General features: G+C 31.4%; 1 protein-coding gene across 3 annotated transcripts in view; it reads right to left on the minus strand.

The window, feature by feature from the left end:
* LOC143251487 (hypoxia-inducible factor 1-alpha-like) overlaps positions 1 to 22,587 on the minus strand; it is a 72,069-nt gene that overhangs the window by 14,957 nt on the left and 34,525 nt on the right. For all 3 annotated transcript variants that reach the window (XM_076502778.1, XM_076502779.1, XM_076502775.1), the window contains 8 exons: positions 16,152 to 16,340; positions 15,063 to 15,271; positions 13,699 to 13,805; positions 8,583 to 8,730; positions 5,025 to 5,197; positions 4,025 to 4,114; positions 2,344 to 2,531; positions 1,822 to 1,977 (listed from right to left, as the gene is read on the minus strand). In XM_076502778.1, coding sequence (XP_076358893.1) covers positions 1,822 to 1,977; positions 2,344 to 2,531; positions 4,025 to 4,114; positions 5,025 to 5,197; positions 8,583 to 8,730; positions 13,699 to 13,805; positions 15,063 to 15,271; positions 16,152 to 16,340 — 1,260 coding nt within the window. The remainder of the gene's footprint in view (positions 1 to 1,821; positions 1,978 to 2,343; positions 2,532 to 4,024; positions 4,115 to 5,024; positions 5,198 to 8,582; positions 8,731 to 13,698; positions 13,806 to 15,062; positions 15,272 to 16,151; positions 16,341 to 22,587) is intronic.

Below are 22,587 nucleotides of genomic sequence, written 5' to 3' on the forward strand. Positions count from 1 at the left end.
ATTATGTTACAATAAAAATGTATTCTTTGAATTTTGCTGATACATAAAACTTGTAAAACTTATAAGTAGAATTAGTTTGGTACAGAAAATAAAATTTATGATGAGTATTGAATTTCAATTTAATTAAAACCAATATTAAGTTTCCTAATTAAGAAATAAAATGGTACTTATTTTGTTTTACACAAGCTGTTTTTCAAAGGTTTTCATTTATGAAATGTGTTACTTTATATTTTCCTTGCATGCACATCAGTATGTAACTACATGGCACTAACAAAATCCAAGTACTAATTCTGTGGCATACTGGGTATATATTATAATAAGAATTATAAACATGGTAAAAACCAAAATGATCTTTAATGTGAATGTTTCAGAATTTATTTAAATTCCATCATCAACATTAATATCTCAAAAAAATAAGTTAGTTCATTATATTCCAACTACATAAAAACAATAACATTAGCATTGAACAAGTTTTCTTTCTAATCAAAAGTTTAAGAAAGAATGGATTTAAATGGTAACAACGTAATGGAATATACGATAAAACAAGTGATATACACATTAAATAAATAACATTAAGACAAAGTATTATACAGGAAGGCTTAAATATAAGCATAAACATTATCTTTAAAATAATAATAAATATCAAATAAAAACACTGAGAATTTGGAATTAATTACATTAATGACAACAGGGAGGAGTTGATATTTAGCACTGGACGATTATTAAACTGGAGATGCCTTCTTTAATAAAGGGTTTGTAATATGTGGTTCCAGAGTCAATAATTTTAAAGTTTTTAGAAACATTGGATGGTTATTATTCTATGTAATTAGATACAAGACTGTGGTGGATTAATTAGTTTACACTCACTTGTTGTTGATATTCCCATGTACTTTTGTGCATGTATTTGTTGGTGATATGTAGTTTTATTAATATATGTAGCTTTACACCTACCACAACTTTATTTATATACGACCCACAAGTGCATAGAAATGAGTAGCGTCTCTAGGTGTAAACATATTTTTAATTTATATGTTTATGTAAATATTAAATATAGCTAAATTTGTGGGTAATATGTTTTGTAGAATTAGGGGAAAACAAGTCAACTGTACATATTTGTAAAATATAGTTTTTTTTGTTTTTCCACAATTTTGTAATTAAAAAGTTTAACCAAATACAGACAGTTAAGTATCAATTTTATATGTTTTGAATTACTTGATATCTGAGTTTAAAAACTTTGTTTGCCAATGAAAGAAACAATAAGAACTAGTGGATAATTTGAGACAATGTGTGCCTCTTTGGTAACTTCTATTTCATTTGTTTAAAATGTTTTTGTGATATAGTGTAAGAAATTAAGGGTGGGGGGATAACTATTACATTGTAATATATTATGAATTTAAAAGTTCAAATGAATACAGAAGTAGATAAAATTGTAATTGCATGCTCTGTTTAGAAGATTTAGAACAAGGTTATGTTTGAGGGAGTCTGGTATGAAACAAGAAATTTGTTGAAAGTCTTGTTGTTTTTCAACATATAACCATTCTGCATTCAAAAATGAAGCTATTAGTACTATACTAGTAAGGCAAGAAGGAATTCTCTACACCAAACTGTTATTATTATTAAAGTTAAAACACTAAAACCTAAACTACAACTGTCATTGTCTATCATCAAATATAACATTGTGTTCATTACTTTATTTCCTCCCACTAGGAACACAGGACCATAAGATTGCACTATACATGCAATTGGCTCAAACATTTTACACAGTACTGTATGCCTCTGCAAAATACAGAAACAAACATGCAATATAACAATGTAATGTACCTGTATATCAGACTTATCTTCTGTAAATACTTCTGATGTGCCAAGTTTCAAATCCAAACTTGTCATAGACTCCATGGGAGTTTCCAAAGTAGGAAGATCTACCATTGAGCTACATGTTTTACTGCCACTCAAATCTGAAATACTGCTACTTACACTCTGTAACCAATAGACAAAAAACCAGCAATAAAAAAAGCATGAAAGAAATTTAGTTTAATTATTGTGTTTTGCTTATATTTCAGAAAAAGAAATTGGTGATTAAATACTCAGTTGCTAAATATCTGAAATGATAAATTTCCATGAATAATGTAAACAGAATATGAACAATTTTACTATTTCCAGACCTACAACTATAAAGTAAGTGCCAAATTGATTAAACCTGTTTGATAAACCTCATTTTTCCCTTAGAAATTTTCTAAAACTTGGAATGTGCAACAAATAACCAATAAATAGATGTGCAATATTTTGAACACTTACGTTAATGCTTGACATGAAATCAAATAATATGGCACCTGTTAACCATACCTTGCTTAAACAAGGGCTCATAGTTTCAACAGAAAGTGGGGAGTACAAGGTATCGTCCCTGTAGTTTAAAAAAGGATCTGAATTAACAGGACTGTCACAGTCACTAAACAGGGATGGTACTTCAACAGCTAAACTCTTTCCGGATAGAGACTTGGCATCTTCTAAAACCATTACTTCTCCATTCGTATCTGTCAAAATAATTAATCTTGTTCAAACAATAATGTTAACATGATTTAATTCAAATGGGTATTGTTCTAACATTATTAGTTAATGGGTTTTATTTTGTCAAACTATGATTTTTATGCATCATGGATATGGCTTTTGTAGTTTTCAATCTTACATATTAATGTTTAATACTTTTTGCTGGAGCTATGAATAAATGAAAAAAAAATTAAGCACATGTGAAATGTTCTACTTGAATATTATCTTATAATAACAACAACAACACACACACACACACTAGAAACAGCAATGGAAAAAAACACCAATAAAACAAGGATGGTTGTGCATGTTGAAAATTATAGTTTTGAGGTTTCTTTAAATGCAATTTATTAAATTTAATCAATAATCTCATGTGCAAAAGTGAATATAGATTAAAATCAAAATAATAAGCATTTGTGAGTGTTCTAATTCATAAAAGTTTACACTTAAATTGTCATTCATTGTTTAGAACCAACTGCAGAAATGTTGCTGCTCCTGAGAAAATGAAAACAAACAAAAACAACATAACTTGGAATTGCCCAGTTTTGGTAAGTCTTTAAATGTAAAGCTATACAAAGTCTATTTTACAGGTATCAAACCTCAAATATTAGTACTATAAATAATCCCTCACGTTTACTGCCGAGCCAAAAGAGAGCATGCAAGTAAGTCCAAGTGTCCTACCCCATCATTTACATGTATAAATATTTGTGTGTATTACACACACACACACATTAAATACACAAAGTGTGAAACATTATAGATTTAATATTATCAGTGAAAGTACACTACTGCTAGGAAGAAAGAAAAATTAAGGTTTGAAAATAAAACCAATTTTATCAAAATAAAAGAAAGATTCAATAAGATCACCAAGTTGAATAATGGATAAGAATAGTTAAAATTTAAATTATTAAATTTCTTTATTAAGTAACATTTAGTTTAGTTGTGGTCATCTATCCTCCATAGTTAAATGTTTATGAGTATTAAACAACATGTTAATGTGAAGAATATGTCATTAAGCAGTTATTTCTGTCAAAATTTTCAGTTTTAGAAGAAACCAAATGCATACTACAGTTCTGAAATTAAGCTGAATCTTTATGTTTGTTTGCAAACATTATATCTACCAAATTTAAGTAAAAATCCTAATGTTGTCACATACACTCGTACTTTTAAAAAGATTACCCAAATTTTCAGAATCAATAATCTGTTTTACAGAAGATGTGCTATTTACGTTGTTTGCATTGCATACATTATTTGGAGAAGATCAGTAAACATTCTTTTCTATAAATAAATTGTACTCTTTCTACATGATTCATAACAAAAAAAACAACCACAGCATAAAATGCTGGAGCCATTAACACTTATATCTGATTTTTCATACTGTATCTACAGTAATAAATATCTGATATTATAGTGTCTCTACTATGAACTCTTCTGTTTAGTTATAAACTAGTTTAACTTTATAGGAGAACTATCCACATACCTGATGAGTAAGGACTACAATCCAATGAAATACTAAAGTCTGCCATTTTAGGTGCAAGATGAGTAAGATCTTCTGGTTCATCCTTGCATTCTGTATGAATAATTAAAGTTTTGATAAAGTACTTTCTCTAGAACATGCTAATTAGAATGTCAAAAAATTATTTAGCATGTTTGCATGATAACATACATCAAGTAGCAATATGCTAACATGGCTGTGTATATATAAAGTTTAACATAATACTACTGAAACAACAAAACGGAAAGTCAACAGACAGAAAACAAAAAAATCCTTAAAGTGTTAGAGTTTTTGTTTGTTATATGTTTTACTCATAGAATCATTTTAAAATTTACTTCCACATTTAAGACAAAGTTAAAAACAGAACAGCTACTTCAGACCTAGATTTAAAAAAAAAAAAAAACAAGGCCTTAAATCTGTGCCTAATTCTTAAGAAAAATAAACAAATGTGAAGAAATAAGAAAATTGGTTTTTAAAACAAATATTAGCAGTATAAAAACAGCCTTATTCTCAAAGCAAGTAAACACTGACATACAAATAAACAATAAAAAGAATCAATTCAAGAAAAACACTAAATACAAAATGAGCAATCCTTTAATCTTTCCATTTGAGTTGCTTAAACAAGTAACAAAAATTTTATTCCACAAATTATGCAATCACCAAGTAGAAAACCTAACACATTACATTTGTAACCTTCAAGACATAATTATTGTGTGTCAAACATTATCTTTCAATACTACCCTTAAGATCCTTTGTAAGAAACATTGAAGAAACATTATTGAACACTTTACAAAAGACCCACAATGGATCACTCAAACTAAAATTATTATTCATCTTAATGTAATGCCACATCATACTGAAAAGGGCAATGTTTTACCAGTTTAGTTGTTTTACACTACAGATTAAAGATTTACCTATTTTGAACTGATTTTTACATGTACTTACACAATCCATAGCATAACAAACATCTGCTAAATATTCTTACCAGTTAAGCCATTGTTTTCTTCTGAAAATACTACGAATCCTTTGGTCATGTCTTCAGTACGGCGACAGAAAAGGTTCTGTGTAGAACTTTTGAAGATCAATGGCTCCTGAAGAGATTCTAGTTCTTTGGTTTTCTGTTCTCCTGATACCACTTCATTCTTATTTTCTATTCCACTATCAAAATGAATTATAACACTATTGAGTTTTACAATAGTAACACCTTGAAACAGACAAATATTAAACAATTCCATTTTATATATAACATATCTGGAAATATTTTTAATATTTCAAAGTTATAACTTGGAACAGGTTAAATCCAATTAAAGTCACATGTTACATTCAGCATACAGTGTCATGCTATCTACTGTTTGACAAAATATTTACTTCAACTTTTGTATGAATGACTACTTTGTGATTGTCACATTGAACACAGATATTTCCACATTTTGGTGCCTGCTTTCCCGCCTACTCACCCACAGGAAGAATGAGTATTATGAGTGCAGTTCCTGTGCTTTCACATCAAATTGATTCTGTTTCGTGGAAGTAGTGTCTTGGCTTTTTTAAATCTAACACCACAGAAAAGTTTTACCCATGTTAACTATCAAAGCTACCAATTATGTGATTTGTACCTAGACCATTTAATCATTTCATTCAGTTCATTTGCAACAGTTTTTATCCTTTGAAAATAACTTGTATTCTTCTATTTCCATATTTTCACTTTGGTTTGACTTCAATATAATGTCTTCTCTTTCAACAGTAATAAATTGCAGCACCTGACCTTTCATATACTACATCCATACAAAAATATTATGCTTTAAGGAGATCATATGTTTTTGCATCAAGTTTAACCTTCAGGTTTCCCCTGCTTTCCTCATTTGAACAAATACTGCTGCTATAAATCACAGCCTAGTTACTGCAGTGGTATATCAAGTTTTCAAATCCTCAATCAGGTGCACCTGGTTGCATTATTAAATCTCAAATAGTTCAGCAATTCTAAAAGATGCAAGCATCAAAAATGTGTTGCTAATCATGTACTTAATGAAACTAAATGGGGCAGTATGTATAAAGTGAGCCATAAAAACTTCATTCAGCACTGGCTACACCCTTCACTGGACAATAGTTGTAGAAGCATTGGAAGATTTTTAGCTGCCTACACAACCTATTGGAGATGAGATAAAAATTACTGCATATAAATAATATGCTGTCACTGTAAGCAAATGATATAGGCAGGAGAAGTCGAGAGTTCTCTCACAATGAGAAGAGAAGCAACAATACTTTGCATCTACCCTAATTTCACATTTGAGTGACCTTGAATCAAGAAACCACTACTGTGGCAATGCGTTTCTTAACTAAGCATGACCCAGAGTTCAACATTCATTAGAATGTACAAATTTTGGCTGCTACACAAGATGCTGATGCCTGTGCTGTCACTGGTTCTAAAATAATTTCTATGGAATGATAAGCATATTAGCAAGTTTCTCTTGCTACAACAGGCAATAAGTAACAAGCTGAAACATTACACATTCATCATTTAAGATTACAATGAAGGAAGATCTAGACTGTCGCCTGGACAAAGGATGAAATGACAGAGCTCTACTGCTTAGTTGAATGGATTATTTATTACTCAACCAATTATGTAGCTGGAAGCTATTACAACACTCATGTGAATGAGCATCTACCTAGCAGAAATCAAGGCTCATAAATATATTGCCCACAAGAACTCTGGTGCATATGATAACCAGCTTTGACACATATCCAGTAAAGTATATCTCAGAACAATGGCAGCTGACTAACAATATATCTTGATCAATAAGTTTGTGAAGGGAAGTCTATGTGACACCATTTGAAAGTTAGAATACCAAGTATCTCTGATTAATTAATCCTTACAGCACTAGCTAGTACATTTTGACTCACTTTGACTGGGGAAGAACATTTAAACTGTCACTTGATCTATTTGTTTCATCATGCATATACACATTTACTCATGTATTTCTGCAAAATTTTTGTACCTGAGGATAACAAAATCTTGTAAAAATGTTGTACAGTTATAACAAAGTTTTTCATTGCACAAACTGTCTCAAAACTTTATCTCCTAAAGGAATATCAAAAGCTTTTTAAGGTAAGTGTCTACATTTTCATTTTCTTTACCATACCATTAAATAATTATGATAATCAATGCACGATGAAATGAAATCATTAAAATTAGGAAACAAGAAAAAACTTAATTTTTTGTCAAATATATTTAAAGATTTTCCTTTAGTTAAATTAATAATCTTAAGTACTTTCCTTTTCACATAATTTTTAATATTTTATTTTCCATTCTTGCCCTTCATCACTTGTTATTCATCTTGGCAAAAGTAACCAATACCCTTGCAGCATTCTTTATTCAATGCCTAACATTGTAAGCCTTGAGAATGGATGCAAAATATGATATGTATCTTTAAAAGATAAGTAACTATTATATTTTATTTAGTTATGTGTAAGGCCTAAATATAATTTAAACTGTATCTCTAACTATAAAATAATTAGGTTAAAACAAGAGAAAGTGCTATAGTAGATCAAGCTGTCAACAATACTACAATCTATTGTATACATGTAACATGACAATAACTGTGCACCAACTCCAAAATAACCATTACTAGAATGTAAACAATTCCTTTCTAATGACTATACAAGTGCATATGCAATATGTAGACTATACAGTTCAAACAGAGCCACTGAAGCATATCACCTGTCATAGATGAAAAAATTTATCACTTGTTTAAACTATATTCACAAAGAGAAGTTTGAATTAAATGAAACAAAGGTTACAGAAGCATTTATTGTCTAGACATACCACTATTTAACTATTATATTACTGAAGATACAGAAAACCAAGTAAAGTTTTCACAGCTTGTTGGTCATAGAACATCTGAAGTCTTAAGTAGTTTTTAAAGGTTTATTTTAAAATAAAGGACTTACAACTTGGATAAAATAAAATTTTGGATTATAATGAACATTGTAATATTAATTACATTCATATAAATTGATTGTGAAGATTTTTATTTAAATTTTGAATGTCACACAGTGACTAGAACAGAAAAGTATTAAAAGGGGATTCCTGTTGCAAAATGGTTAAATAAAGTTGTTTCCGTGGTATACAGGTGTTAGACAGTATATTCAACCAAATTTCAACAACAAAAGAAGTTGCTATCAGAACCACAATGATTGAATGTGCTAGCACCAAGTTAAAGGAATTTGCAACAGTCAATACCGCATCTACATAGGCCGTACGAAAAATCAGACCACAAAATTTATTAGCTTAGCTTCAACACTGTGCCTTATATTTCAATTTATTTGTAACAAATTGCAACATCTGTCCTTCAACATCAGATCCATAAACATTCAGTTATTGCATGAGTCAAATAGCTAGGTTTAACCTTTGGATTACCAAGGTCTTGAATAACTTTACTTTGTTGACATAGGAAAACTACCAAAAAAAAGTTATTTTTAATACTTGTTATCCAATTATTAGTGTAAATTAACCAAATTTAAAAACTACTGAAAATAGAATACTCACCTGAGTACATAGTTGACACAAACAACACACTGTGGTTTTGATGAATTATTTTCATAAATGACTGTTCCTTGTGTCAGTAACCACACATAACCTCCATGTTTAGCAAGGAAACGGTATGGCCCGGTTTCACATTGTCCTTTGGAAAACACTATAAAACAGATTCGATATAATAATATTTAAAAAAAAAATTATACACAAGTGTGTGTGTGTGTGTGTGTGGAAAAAAATGGAAGAATGTTTTTAGTCAATTGTCCCAATTCTATCATAAAACAATTATAGGAACCATATGTGAAAATGGTAATTATTTTAACATTTACCAGAATTTCTTTTAAATGCTGCTGAAATGAAAATCACATACATACAAAATTATCATGTTACAGGAAAAAAACTAATGACAAATATATTATTTAATCCAAGTGTGCAAATTACAAAAAAAATCCCTTAATTAATCACTGAAATGTTGGACAGTTAAAACCAAAGTTTTAAACTTGAGCAATGACTTAATTCACTGCACATATAGTAGAAACCTATTATAAACAAAACAATCACTGCACATAAGCTAGGAAAACCTATTGTACAGATAATTTATTGAGTGTAATGTCTTTTCACACAAAAGTAATAATATTAATGCTAACTAAGTCACATACATTTCATATTGGCTTTTTAATAATAAAAAAAGCCAAAAATAAAACAGAAAAATATAAAAAAAAACAGGCTTATATTTTAAAATAGATCCCTTTTATTTATAAACACCCTTTCTAACACTCAACACTGTAAAACTAAATGCCAAGGTAAACTACAGTTGATTCTATCTTCAGCACAGTGGTAAAAATCAAGACATTGCAGTGACATTTAGTAAAATGTGCTTGGAAGTCTTGCAAAGCTAAATGGGTTTAAGATCCAATAGGTTGTTACTATATTTAGCAGAAAGCCTGAGTGGGTGATAATCTTAGATAGTAAAATGCTTGGCAGGGAAAAAAATATACAAAACAAAACTTTCACAGAACAATATCTTTTTTTGTCATTTTGTACCATATTTCCAGCTGTGTTTAAAAGTCTATACAAGTGTAGCGATTGGTATTTATTATCCCCCCCATCTCTGCCTGCCTGAGTGTATGTGTAAATACATAAACAAATTATACACATACTGCAAAGTCACTGTTGAAACAAAAGCCCAGCAACTGTTAAACACACCTGAATTAGCAACTACACAGTATTCATGCATGCTATACAAGATAAACAGCAAATGATTTAATTCATACTAAATAAAAGTGCCAAACATTAAAACAATAACAGATTATGCATGTAGAAGCATTACAAATAGATATTTGATAAAAACTTGTATGTATATATATTACTATCATCTTTATGCTATTTATGTTAAACTGTAATATTTTCTCACAATTCGTAGTCATTCTAGAAAGAAAGAAGCAGTATTTTAGATTCATTTCATATATTGTTTTGGTGGTTACAAGGTTGGTCAAAATGATATTGAAAAAAAATACAGACTGACCTTTTAAACAAGCTGTGACTTTTGCAAAAATATATGCTTAAAACATGTTTAACCTAGCTAGATCAGAAAAAACTGCATTCTACATTTCTATTTCACACAAAACCAAGAGAGATTAAGGAAAAATTAACATTATAATGAAATATAAACAAACATGAATACATTAATAACCAAAAAAAAAGTGGAAATTTGAAAAAAAAACATATGTACATTTCACACAGTTACTTTATTACTACCATGGTTTTACTAGTAAAGGCAATAAATGAAGTACAAGTTTAAAAACCTTTTAATGATTATTATCTGATGCAAGATTGTCACTCCTGCTTGTCTTTAAGCTCTCAATGAGGCAATTTAAATAATTTTACCATAAGGTATTTTTTCATTTAGCTTAAAGTACTTATTTATCAAATTTTCAATTTCTTTAAACCTAGCTCAGTGAATAAAAACAGGCAGAATACACATAAAAAAGGAAAATGCTACATGTAATAATCAAACTGGTGTTGTGATGGCATTAAATGATGTAAGGTCAACAGAATTCAGCTTCTAACACTGTTAAATTAAATATACAATAAGTATGTGCAGATCATTTTTAAAAATGTATTTCATATATTATTAAGTAGAAATTAAAGAATCTTTTAAATTAAATTGGTACTGTTGAATGAAATCAATAATGAAAGGTAAATCCAAGAACTACCAACAAATAGTACATTGTATTAACTTTAACCAATTGCACAGTGTGTGCAGCACTAGTTTCCTTAAATAACATAAATGTTAACTTGTTGTATCGTATGGTTCAACTTGAGACTTTGTTTCAGTTATTACAATGAAACAGCAGAGTAAAACTGTCATATTCAACCAGTGTTATTTACAACACAAAACTATATGGTTATACACCACTTACACTAATTTTAAGAGTTCCCTATGTTTGAAATAAGGCATAATTCACTTACAAATAAAAATTACAAAAAAAATGAAAAATAGTAATTTTGGGTACTCCATACCAAGAAAAATCAATATTTTTATACACTATTGTAGTGATTGGTCTACAGAAACATCTAGTGAATGTGTAATTTTCTGAACAAGTATTGATAAAACTCTTGGTTCTTTCACACTTGTTTCAAACACCGAAATGAAATATTACTATGATAAAAACACACAGTACCATGTTAAAATTATGCTGCAACTAGTTTGTCAACACTCCTATGAAAAGTGGGGCCTAATAGGCCCCAGAGCAACTTGAAAGGTTATTAATATTAGGCTAATAATTTTGTATTTAAAGGAAATTGCCATTTAAATCCATTAATGAATGGATTAACGAGATTTCCACTGTCCATATCTACTATCTAGCGAAACCACAGCCAGGGGAGCGGGCTTGGAGAAATCAGGACTAGAAATGTCTTTTTGTAGGAGTGTTAAATATTATATGTCCATTTTTTCTCTACATGAAAAACATTACATAAATATTTGTTATCAGTTACAGTAATCAGTATTTTTTTTTTGTAAGCAATCAATTTCATTTCCCAGAAACACTTTTTAGCAATATAAAAATCTGTCAGTTGTTTCAACCACTTGACAAAGATATACTAACAGGTTAATACACAAAATCAGTGATAGTGATCACTTTTATGAAAAGAAAAAAAAAAAGAAAGTTTTAACCATAAATTTTGGCATTACTGGATTAAGTAAGTTTAGATTTTGGTGTTTGATTTATTATTATTATCATCATCACTATAAGATTCCTGCAAGAATTGAAGATAGGTGTATCCAAGTGTAAGTTACTTAATAAATTTTCAATATTAAGAGCAGGACCAGAGTTAAAAAAGTCTCTTTCACTGACAATTATAGATAACCAATATTTCCTACTCAGAAATGTGAAATAAAAAGTTAAATGATTAAAATATGTAGAAACAAAGACATAACTTTAGAGAAACTCAGCAAACTATAGTGGTTCTACTAATTTCACACTAACCTGCTGACAGGATTATTTATCATTTAGATATTTTCCAACAAAAATGCTTTCCAGAAAATCAGAACATAGAAGTGGTCTTACTAATGCCACACTCACCAGTAAGTATAGCAACTAAAGATCAGTATTTTTTAATACTAGCTTGGCACAAACTGGAACTTCAAAATATTAGTCATTTAACTGATTGCCACAACAATTCTTATCAATTGTGTGTACATAGTAGCAAAATAGAGATAAAGTTTTTCTACAATCAATAGAAGAATACACAAAACACCAATTTTATAAACGTAGCCTGGCTATATTCAACAGAATCTTTGGAAATTCCAGGAATGAAAGTGATCCAATAGCAATACTACTTTTCATTGTATTTAACTGTTTACATTAAGTTAAATGATTTGTGTTTTATTCTTAAGTTGAATCACTGGAGGGGTTGGGGAGGATTTAAACTGTGTGTTGCATCAATTAAAATAAGATAAGATATATGACTGACAACAAACACAGGTAGTGCATTGTTCACGCAATATCTTTATACATCTCACTTATGTAGCACTGTCTTACATAACAATTACACTTCAACAGTATAACATTGCTCAAGATACATCAAAATTACTTACTACATAAAAATATTTAAATAAGGTACTTAACAAAAGTTAATGATAAATTTAACTTACCCTACATATAAATCGTAATACATTTGTCATTTTGCTTCTGATGAAGAAAAGTTCATCTTTCAAAAGCACTTGATTTACACAGTTTAGTAATTTTTGTCTTTAACTGATTTTTTTTTAAATCTACATATTGCCTTAAGATCATGAATGAATCTTAATATACCATACGCTATACAGTGTTTTTCAATACTTTAAGCACCATAATATTATTTGTTTGTTTGATTTGTAGGCTGTTTGAACTAACCATTCCCAATTGTGAAGTGACAGAATAGCCAGTCAATTCCACTCACCTTCTATTTTTGTCAGACTAAATAATGAAACAAGGATCAATCTCATAACACATTCATTCCCCCAATGTGCAGAAAACAATTTTTCTTTTTGGCAATAATACAGTATAAACTCCAGTTTTTCAGATTCATGGCTTAACAAACTAACCAGTGAGTAGGCCCAACTCAGTCACCACTTATCACAATAAACCATACATGGGCTTTTAATAAAATATCAATTTCAATCTTGTTTTTCAGATAAGAATTTTTCAGCATGTGTGTAACTTTTTATTACCCAATTAGCAGATATTATGAAAATAAAATTACAATAATAAAGATGGAAATTAAGAAGCAAGATAGTTTATTTTACATGGTAATAAAAGTGCTTGTAAAAGTAAATAGAGAGAAACATAAAAATTACCAAATCAAAATAAATCTACAATATATCTTAGGTAATAAGGTAATAAATATTCAATATTTTCATACATTTCAAAACTTCTAAAATAGAACAATTTCAAAAGTAAACTTATGCACAAAAACACAGAAGCATAGTAAAATTAAATTATACATTTTATCTTAATAAAAAACAATGTGAATACTAAAATGAAAAATACTAGTACTACTGCATTAACACACAACATTCGTTAAGCATAACTATTTCTCAATACCTACAGTACTATTTTTATGAATAAAAACTTTCACTCACTTATTTTGAAATTTTTCTCTATGATTCGGGTATCCAGAGCATGATGGTACTGATATACAGATTTTCCTTGCAACTCCTCTTCTTTATATTCAAGCAAATCTTCAATTCTAAATATAATGCAAAAAATATTTTTTAAAATCTACCTATAAAAGTAAACAAACCAAACTGGTATGAAGGGTGTTTATGCTTGTCTCACCATGATTCAGGTAAATGTAAAGCACAGCACAAAATTACACACATGTAAACAGAGAAGATAACTGAAAATAAAGCCAGTTAAAATACAGAATACCTTATTTTTGTGGGAATGTTTTCCTGGTGAATAGTGCATTATTAATTTTTTATAGTTGTAGTCTGATATCTAATACTTTCAAAGTTTACAGCTTGTACATGCTGTGGAGGTGTTGAATTATGTTTGTTAATAAGTCTGGGCAACAAGCACATTTAAAAGTCAACATTTAGTCACATTGATTCTGGCATTAAATTTAAACAAGATGAAAATCAAAGCAGTTTTCCTATGAATGAAATGAAATAAACATATGCAAAAGATGCAAAACAGCAATGGTGTAATCTGGAAAACTGTACTTAAGTATAAGCTGTATCTGAATTTATCAGTGATGTTATAATCATGAAATGAATTATAACAATGTAACACATGAGCAATAAAATAGTGGATATAGAATATGTTTAGCTGATAGTCATGTAACAACAATATCATATATCATCAATTTGAACAATATCTTTACCAGATAACAACTAGCAATTATACCAAATTAATTTGGGCAAATAATATATTACTTCCCCCAAAATACTGACGTCCATTAAATTGTTATTATGCAGAAAACCTTTCAATATGTTAAATATTACTAATTTATGTTTTAGAACCACTATCCATGTACTTACTACCAACATATCTCATGCTATAGCATCTAGTCATGGCAGTTTATATTAACACTGGATGATTTATACCTCAAATTTGTTGCCACCAACCTTATAAATTAAATCACTTTCAGTGAAAGGTAATTTGCTTGTCAGCATGCCACTTCTTTATACATTAAATTCAGTAGCTCTGCACTTAACCCTATTTATATGGAGACATGTTTGTTCTGTATAACCTTGCAATCATCAAACTATACATTCTATAACTTTTATTTAATGTAGAAAGTATATCTTCACAAAATTTGGCAAATTTTTAGTCTTTTGCAAACAAAACGTTTTTATTTAAGTATTTTTACTAAAGACCTGTTCATGAGTTTATGGAGTCACTGTCTAAATTTTCTTTGTAAACTGGAAAGTCTTCAAAATTATTAGTGAAGTGACCAAAGTCACATTTTAATCAAACTTGCTTCTTAGTTCACAATTCTTACCTTTCATCAACATAAGTAAACTTCATGTCCAGTGAATGTCGACTTAAAAAAGTCTGTTTGTCCAGAAGAATTTCAATGTTAGAAGGGTGTGGAATGGGTTCACCAACTGATATGAAAAAGCTTATTGGGGTGTGGTCAGTCTTGTAGGACTGTTCCTCCATTTTTACAAGAGGAATATCATTCACTATGTATCCATTACAATGAATCACCTGCAAGTGCATATTTTCATATAAAATTAAAGAAAGAAATTATGATATTACTCAACTATTAAAGCAGCTACAAAGAGCTTGATTAGTACAATTAAGATAAAAAGTTCTACAAAAATGTATGTTAATATTTCTGTGGCAATAAATTGCTGCCAAACATCAAGTAATTTTACATTAATAACAACAGGAAATGTTAAAGCAAGTTAGAAGCCAAAACAAACAAATAAAAAAACTTACAAATACCTGCTGCATGTTATGCTCTTAATTAATAACGAGTCATAAGTATGAAGTCCTAAAGAATCACATTCAAAATTCTGATAAACAATATTTACTGATAAACCACAATGCTAACAGTTTTCACAATTTATGGTTTATTTCTAAACAAACACCATACATGAGAAGGTTTCCAGCTTCCACAAAATTCTAATGGCAATGAGTCAAGGCTGTTAAAATTCAATGATTTTTTTTTCAAAGATTACTTCCAATTTAGCAAAATATTTAAATTAAATAAAAGAAATAAATTACATTAATCTAATGATTTAATATTTTCTTAAGGCTATTCCAAGCTTTGCCTGCAATAAAACAGAAGAAAATACAAAGTTTTTCTATAAGGCTTAACATAGTATTCTAATTCCTAATCCTCTATGTGAAGTGGTTTGTCTTTCTTAGACATTTATTTCAATTCATTCCATTTTTTGGGACAATTGACAACTACTGCTTAACTTTTCTTGCACTTAAAAAAAACAAACTTGTAATAATATTCACATTGACTGGTAAAATTATTGGTAGTATAAGGTTATAAAATAAATAACCTGTAAATATTTTATAATAATGGTTTATGATTTATCCTTAAATAATTGTAATAGTCCTTAAAACTTTATACCTTGTAAGAAGCAGACTTAACATTGACATTTCGTCCCTTGTTGGTCAACGTGCATTTCAATCGTAAGAAGAAGGATCGAAGGAGAGACAAGCCTGCGTTTTCATTATCTTTGAAAGACAGCATTTCTTTTATTTCTTCATGATCACAAGGATGACTAAAATCATAGATACTATGCCCCATGAAGTCAATCTACAAAATAAACAACAGGAGACTGGCAATAAATCTCTCATATTCTGGCACTAGACCAAAGGAACTTTTTGTTACCTATTAGCTTACAAAAACTGTTTTCAAAATACTCACTGCTGAGCCACTAAAAAAAATATATCATAAGAATGAAATAACCTAAAATAATTACAAAATAAGAGATTGTGTTTTTTCTTCATTAACTATTTATTCTAACAAAAAAAACTGCTGAAGTTACACAATTCACAGACACATCTTTGCTCTTCCAAGGTTGGGAATTTTTTAAAGAAAATCAAATAACCACAGGTTTCTTTTCTTGATTTATCTGATGTTTCTTTTTAAATTTTATAAGATTTAGGTTAGTTATTTAAAAAGTGATATGAAGTATAAGAATAATTAAAATGTGATTCTAAAGTGAAAGGAAATCATCATAAAGAATTTTATTTCAATATTAAAATTATAACATTTTTACCATTATTAAAACAAAAGATTTTGCTTTTAAATGTTTTTTTTAATTGTAATGCTTATAAATGAAGACTAATTTAGCAGCTTTCTCCATCTTTAGTCTATTCCCCCTTTTGAATAGATCATTCCTAATAATGAAAATACTCTGCTGTAGCAGAAATGGAAGTTGTTGTTGCTGTCAAGATTGTATCTTTAAATTATTTAGGATTTTGTTAAGGGTCATCCACCATACAAGACTGAATTAAAGCTGCACTTTAAAAAAAACAACATGAAATTTTAGGAAAGGTCAGAATTTTGCCTTGTATTTTTAAATTCTTCAAATGTATTTCTTCAAAATTTGACATAGCAACAATTTGACAACATCAACCACAACAATGACAAAAGGCTTGAAAACAATTTTAATATAACATAACCAATTTCTTCATAATTATAACTATACATTACTCACACCAACACACTAATTATAGTTGCTAAACTTTTTTGTGACCTGTGTTTTAATGTGCTTAAACACCAGTAACTTTGCTTAAAATGGGTAGCATAATTAAAATATCTTTGCCATAAAGAAAAATAATTCTGAATATATGCTTCGTTAATCTGATCAACTCGTGTTAAAAAATGTTAAACACTTAAAGAGCAAGTGACCTGGTATTTCCATAAATAAAACAGTCTTTTGTACACTGTATGCATGATCTGTCATAAAAAATTATTGAATTAAACAAGGCAATTGTTAGCAATATTCTTGAAATTACTATAAGTTATTTCATGTTTTTAAGTGGCAGATGGCACAGAAAATCAGTTTCTACTGAATTCTTGGCCAAACTATCAGTAAGATACCTGTAAATGAACCTGTCAACAATGTACAAAGTTAAGCAAGCACATTTAAAACTTCAACTAGATTTAAAAATACACAAGTTTTGACAACAAAAGTTGTGTTAAAAATATTAAGCCAGCCTAAGCTTATAAATATGTAAATATACTTTGTAACTGCAATTACTCAAATATCAAGACTTAAACTGATATACAACAATATGCAGTACTTGGTTGGTTTGGTGTTTTATGGTGCATGCAACTAGGCTATCTATGCAAAACATCTGGCAAAAAGTTAAAATTAAAGTAAAATTAAAATTCATAAAAAGAAATTAAGGTAAAAAGTTTAATTTTTGAATTAAAAACATAAATAACATTAAATCCAATTTTTATATCAGTCTACAGCAGCAAGAGAAAAACTACAGTAATACAAGTTGTAAAGAACTTTCTGTAGCATAAGTGTAATTATCATAACTTGACAGGATGACAACTGGCTTTTCCAGTCCTGGTTTCAAGTTATTTGATGTTACGGCCATTTTCAGAAAGTAAACTGATACAAGTTTCAAAAGACTTGTAGCAAAATTTTAATTACTATAAACTTGCCAGGATGACTAACAAGCAAGTTCAAAAGCAGTGTTTGTCACCTGAAGTTGGCCTTTCCAGTTCTGGTTTCAAGTTATTTGATGTTACAGCAATTTTCTAATTTCAAATCGAACTAGATGTAGTTTGATTCTTAAAAGAGAATCTTATTAAAAAAAAAGTCTAATGTATAAAATAAAAAACTTAAAGCATTTCTAAGGTGAACAGTCTCACCATCACCAATAACATTACGAATAAACCTTGGGATATAATATGTTTAAAATGGTGCTGTCACTGAGAGCCATAATGATGGCAAGACAGTAAAGTGTGGTTTATTGTGACCTGACAACACACTGGTGCATCAGTCCCAGATAAAAGAAAATGATCCTTACAGAAGGCAAGATGACCAAAGTCCAAGAGAGAGTTTTATTTGAAAAAGCTTATTTTCATATTGCTCTCTAAGTTGATTGCCAACTGGCACAGAGCTGAGCCTTGAATACAGGACCATAGTCCATGTATGGAACAGGCAAAGCAGTGATAGTGCCAGAGCAGACAGATTCAGCTGCAGTTTCAGGAAGCCCATTCCTGTGAGTACTAATGTGGCCTGGTATCCAGAAAAACTTGATAGAAGTAGATGTTAAAGAGAAATGGACCAGTCAGTTTTGAATATTGGTGAGATCAGGGTGAGAACTAACGTGAAATAATTCCAGGGCCAGTATAAATAGTGCAATTTGAGTACTACTCAGCTTCTACATGATCCAGGGCAAGAGAAATGGCATACACAGTTCAGCAGTGAATACAGAAGCTGTAGAGGGGATTCTGCGTGAAACCACTGAACCACAACAAACCATGGCAGAGCCCACAGAGTCACCCAATATCAAACCATCTGTATAAATAGGAATGGAAGGATGGTTTGAAAGATGTTCAGCAAATAACACAGTATTTCCAATTGGGAGTGTCTGCTTTTCTCAGATGACTTAAAGATAGGTCACACATGGAGAATGTAAGAGGCCATGGTGGGATGGGCTGACCAGTGAATACAGCAATGTTATTCAAGGACAGACCCATTCATTCAACTGCGCCTGAATAAGAAGACCAAGAGGAGCAATGGTCCACATTGGAAGGAAAACACAACCACAGGTGAGATGCTTTGGTAAGAAACGAAGTATCGAAGCATACAGTAAAGACAGTTGAAAATGGCAGAGGTGCAGAAGAAGTTCATGAGACTGTATAAGCTCCGAGATGGGAAAGTGCAAAATGTCCTGGTGCAGAGTCGAAGTCCCTGATGATGAACGGGGTTCAGCATGTTCAAGGCCAAGGTCCAGGCAGAGCCACATACCAGTAATCTATATTTGAGTTTCAATTGAATAAGAGTAAGATATATCTTTAACATTGAACATTGATCCACTCCTCAAGTGGTGGAAGAGAGGACACAGAGGATGTTCAGTGCTCTTGTACATTTGACCCATAGCTGCTTGATGTGTGGTATAAAGGTTAGCTTATGGCCAAAGATAAGCCCCAAGATCTTTGTTTCAGGGACCACAGGCAGCACAACTTCACCAATATGGAGTTCAGGATCAGGGTGAATACCCCGTTGGCAGCAAAAGTGCATGTAAATTTTTTTAGAGAGAGAGAAGTTAATACTGTTTGCTGTGGTCCACTTTAGCAAACAATTGAGGGCAGTCTGTAGCTGCCACTCAATATACCTTATGTTCAATGACTGACATGAGATGTGAAAGTCATTGACACAGAGCCCATTTGCAACAGTAAGAGGGAGTTGTTAAATGATGACATTAATTTTTATACTGAAAAGTGTGACACTCAAAACACAGCCCTGATGGACTTCAAGTTCCTGGAGAAAAGAACTGGAAATTTGGAATTGCCAGTCCATTAAAAAATTAATAAACATGGGTAAATGGCCACATAACCCATATAAATGGAGCTCTCGTAAAATGCTATACCTCCACGTTGTATCATAAGCTTTTTCAATGTCACAGAATATTGATACAAGATATTGTCATTTGAGAAAGGCTTTTCTGACTGATGTTTCAAGTTGAATCAGGTGGTCCATGGCAGAGTGCTGTTGTTGGAACTCACACTGGGTGGGTAAGAGGAGGTTTTTGATTCATGGAACCAAACAAGACAAGCATTAACTACCCTTTCTAAGGTCTTATAGACACACCTTGTAAAAGCAATTGGACAGTGGTTTGAAAGAATCTTGGGATCCTTTCCAGACTTAGAGAAAGGTAGAACAAAAGCCTAGTGCCAGGCATTAGGAAAAACATTCTCCTGCAAGATCTGATTAAAAACAATCAGAAGAAAAGCAAGAGAAGCAGAAGATAGATGGTTCAGCATTTCGTACTGTACATCATCAGGTCTTACCGATGTACTGCCAGACTGACGAAGGGCTAGTTTGAGTTCCATCACTGTAAAGGGATGATTGCAGTCAAAGACAATCAGCTGAAAAGGAAAGAGATGATCACTTTGCCTGAGTATTGATGGCTAAGAAGGTGGAGGATGAAGCAGAAGTGCTAGATACCTGATAAAAGCTTTCACCTAGAGTATTGGCAATCCTCCTGGTGTCAGCTACTTCCTGGCCATCAGAGAGCAAGATCGAGAGGGAAACAGAATTATATTGCTCACTGACCTTTCAAATCTTGTCCCATATGACTTTGGAACTGATGGTAGAAGAGATGCTGGCTGTAAACTTAATCCAAGGGTCCTTCTAGATTTGACGTCTTATCCACCGAGCATGTGCACAGGCCTGCTGGAAAGTGATGCAATGCGAGAGTATGGGATACCAACGAAAAATAACCCAGGCCAATTTTGAGTCTTCCATGCCATGTGGCTGGCCAGATTCCATCATGGACAAGAATATCATGGAAAATGTGTGAAGGTTTTTAAGAATACACTGAGCATCTGCCTGTATAATACAGTCAGTTACTGCTGCTACTCAGTTGTCTATTGATGGCTTACAGATAATGGCAAGATCAAGTTCTGTGAGAGCAGTGAAAGAGGGCTAGTTTACTTGATCCACCAGGGCACACAGGTCGAGTGGCATTAACCACAGCCAGTCTCTCTGAAAATTATAGGAAAATGATCACTGCCTTATAGGTTATTGTCAACGCTCCATGAAAAGTTGGAGAATAGTGGAGTATAAACTGAGAGATCAACAGCAGTAAAGGACGGACTAGATATATGAAAATAAGTACAAGAACCAGTATTGAAAAGAGAAAGATTCTGGTCAGAGAGCATATGCTCTACAGAAAGACCCCTTCCATTAACATCAGCACTTCCTCAAAGAGGATGATGTCCACTAAAGTCCTCCACGATTAAAAAGAGAGATGACAACTGCTCAATTGGAACATCCAGGTGACAGGTAGAACAAACAATGATGGTATGATTTAAGGAAATACAGATGGCTACAGCCTCTAATGATGTGTTGATCAAACAATAGTGCCACCCCTCCATGCACTCATCCATCACACAGTCTGTTATTTCTGTAGAAAGAAAACTGTTGAAAGGTGACTGTATTAGCAGGTTTCAGAAATGTTCCCTGTAAAGAAAGACACACAGGATGGTGGAAAGCAATCAGTGCTTCGATGTCATCCAAATTAGAATGTAAACCTTGACAGTTCCATTGTATTAAGGTGGCCATTTTTATTTATGTGTTGGTGAATTGGGTGGAGAACCCTTCTGTTTATGAACACTTCTTTTTTCTTTATTCGAGGAAGGTCTATCGACCTCCATGGATTCTGCCGTGGGTCTGTTTAGCAGGTTTTTGTTGTTGGAAGAGGATTCCAGTGACTGAGCACATGAACAAATTATCACTTTGCATCTTGGGATTGGAGAAGATGTATCTGAGAAAATACCTATACCCAGAAGCAAAGGAAGTGGATCTTGAGATTTGCAGGAAAGAATGTTAAGGACAGAGATCAGTGTTGACATTGATTCATCAATGTTAACCATGAAGGTCAAAAGACTTTTCATTTAGTATGAGAACAATTGTTTTGAAGGCATAGAGAGATCTGTCTGCACTCCCACTGTAGTAGTGAAACGAAGTGCAGTAGCATACATCTGAGATGAAGTGGTGGACAGCAACTTGAGCCTCAGGGTAAGTAATGTTTCAAATTGTCTTCAAATGCTGCACCTCTTTTTCTTCCAACCATTTGGGACAAGAATGATAGTAGAATGGGTGAGAGCCATTGCAGTTGATGCAATGAGGGTTTGTTTCGCACTCACAGGCTTGTGGTCCCTGCCACCACAATGAGCACATGTCAAGGAACAACAACATGATATCTTTGAGTGACCAAGCTGCTGACATTAGAAACACCTGAGGGGGTTTGAAATATATGGCCATACCTTGCAATTAAGATAACTTGCCTTGATGGTGGCAGGTGGA

The sequence above is a fragment of the Tachypleus tridentatus genome, chromosome 1, assembly GCF_004210375.1.
Source record: "Tachypleus tridentatus isolate NWPU-2018 chromosome 1, ASM421037v1, whole genome shotgun sequence".
NCBI lineage: Eukaryota > Metazoa > Arthropoda > Merostomata > Xiphosura > Limulidae > Tachypleus > Tachypleus tridentatus.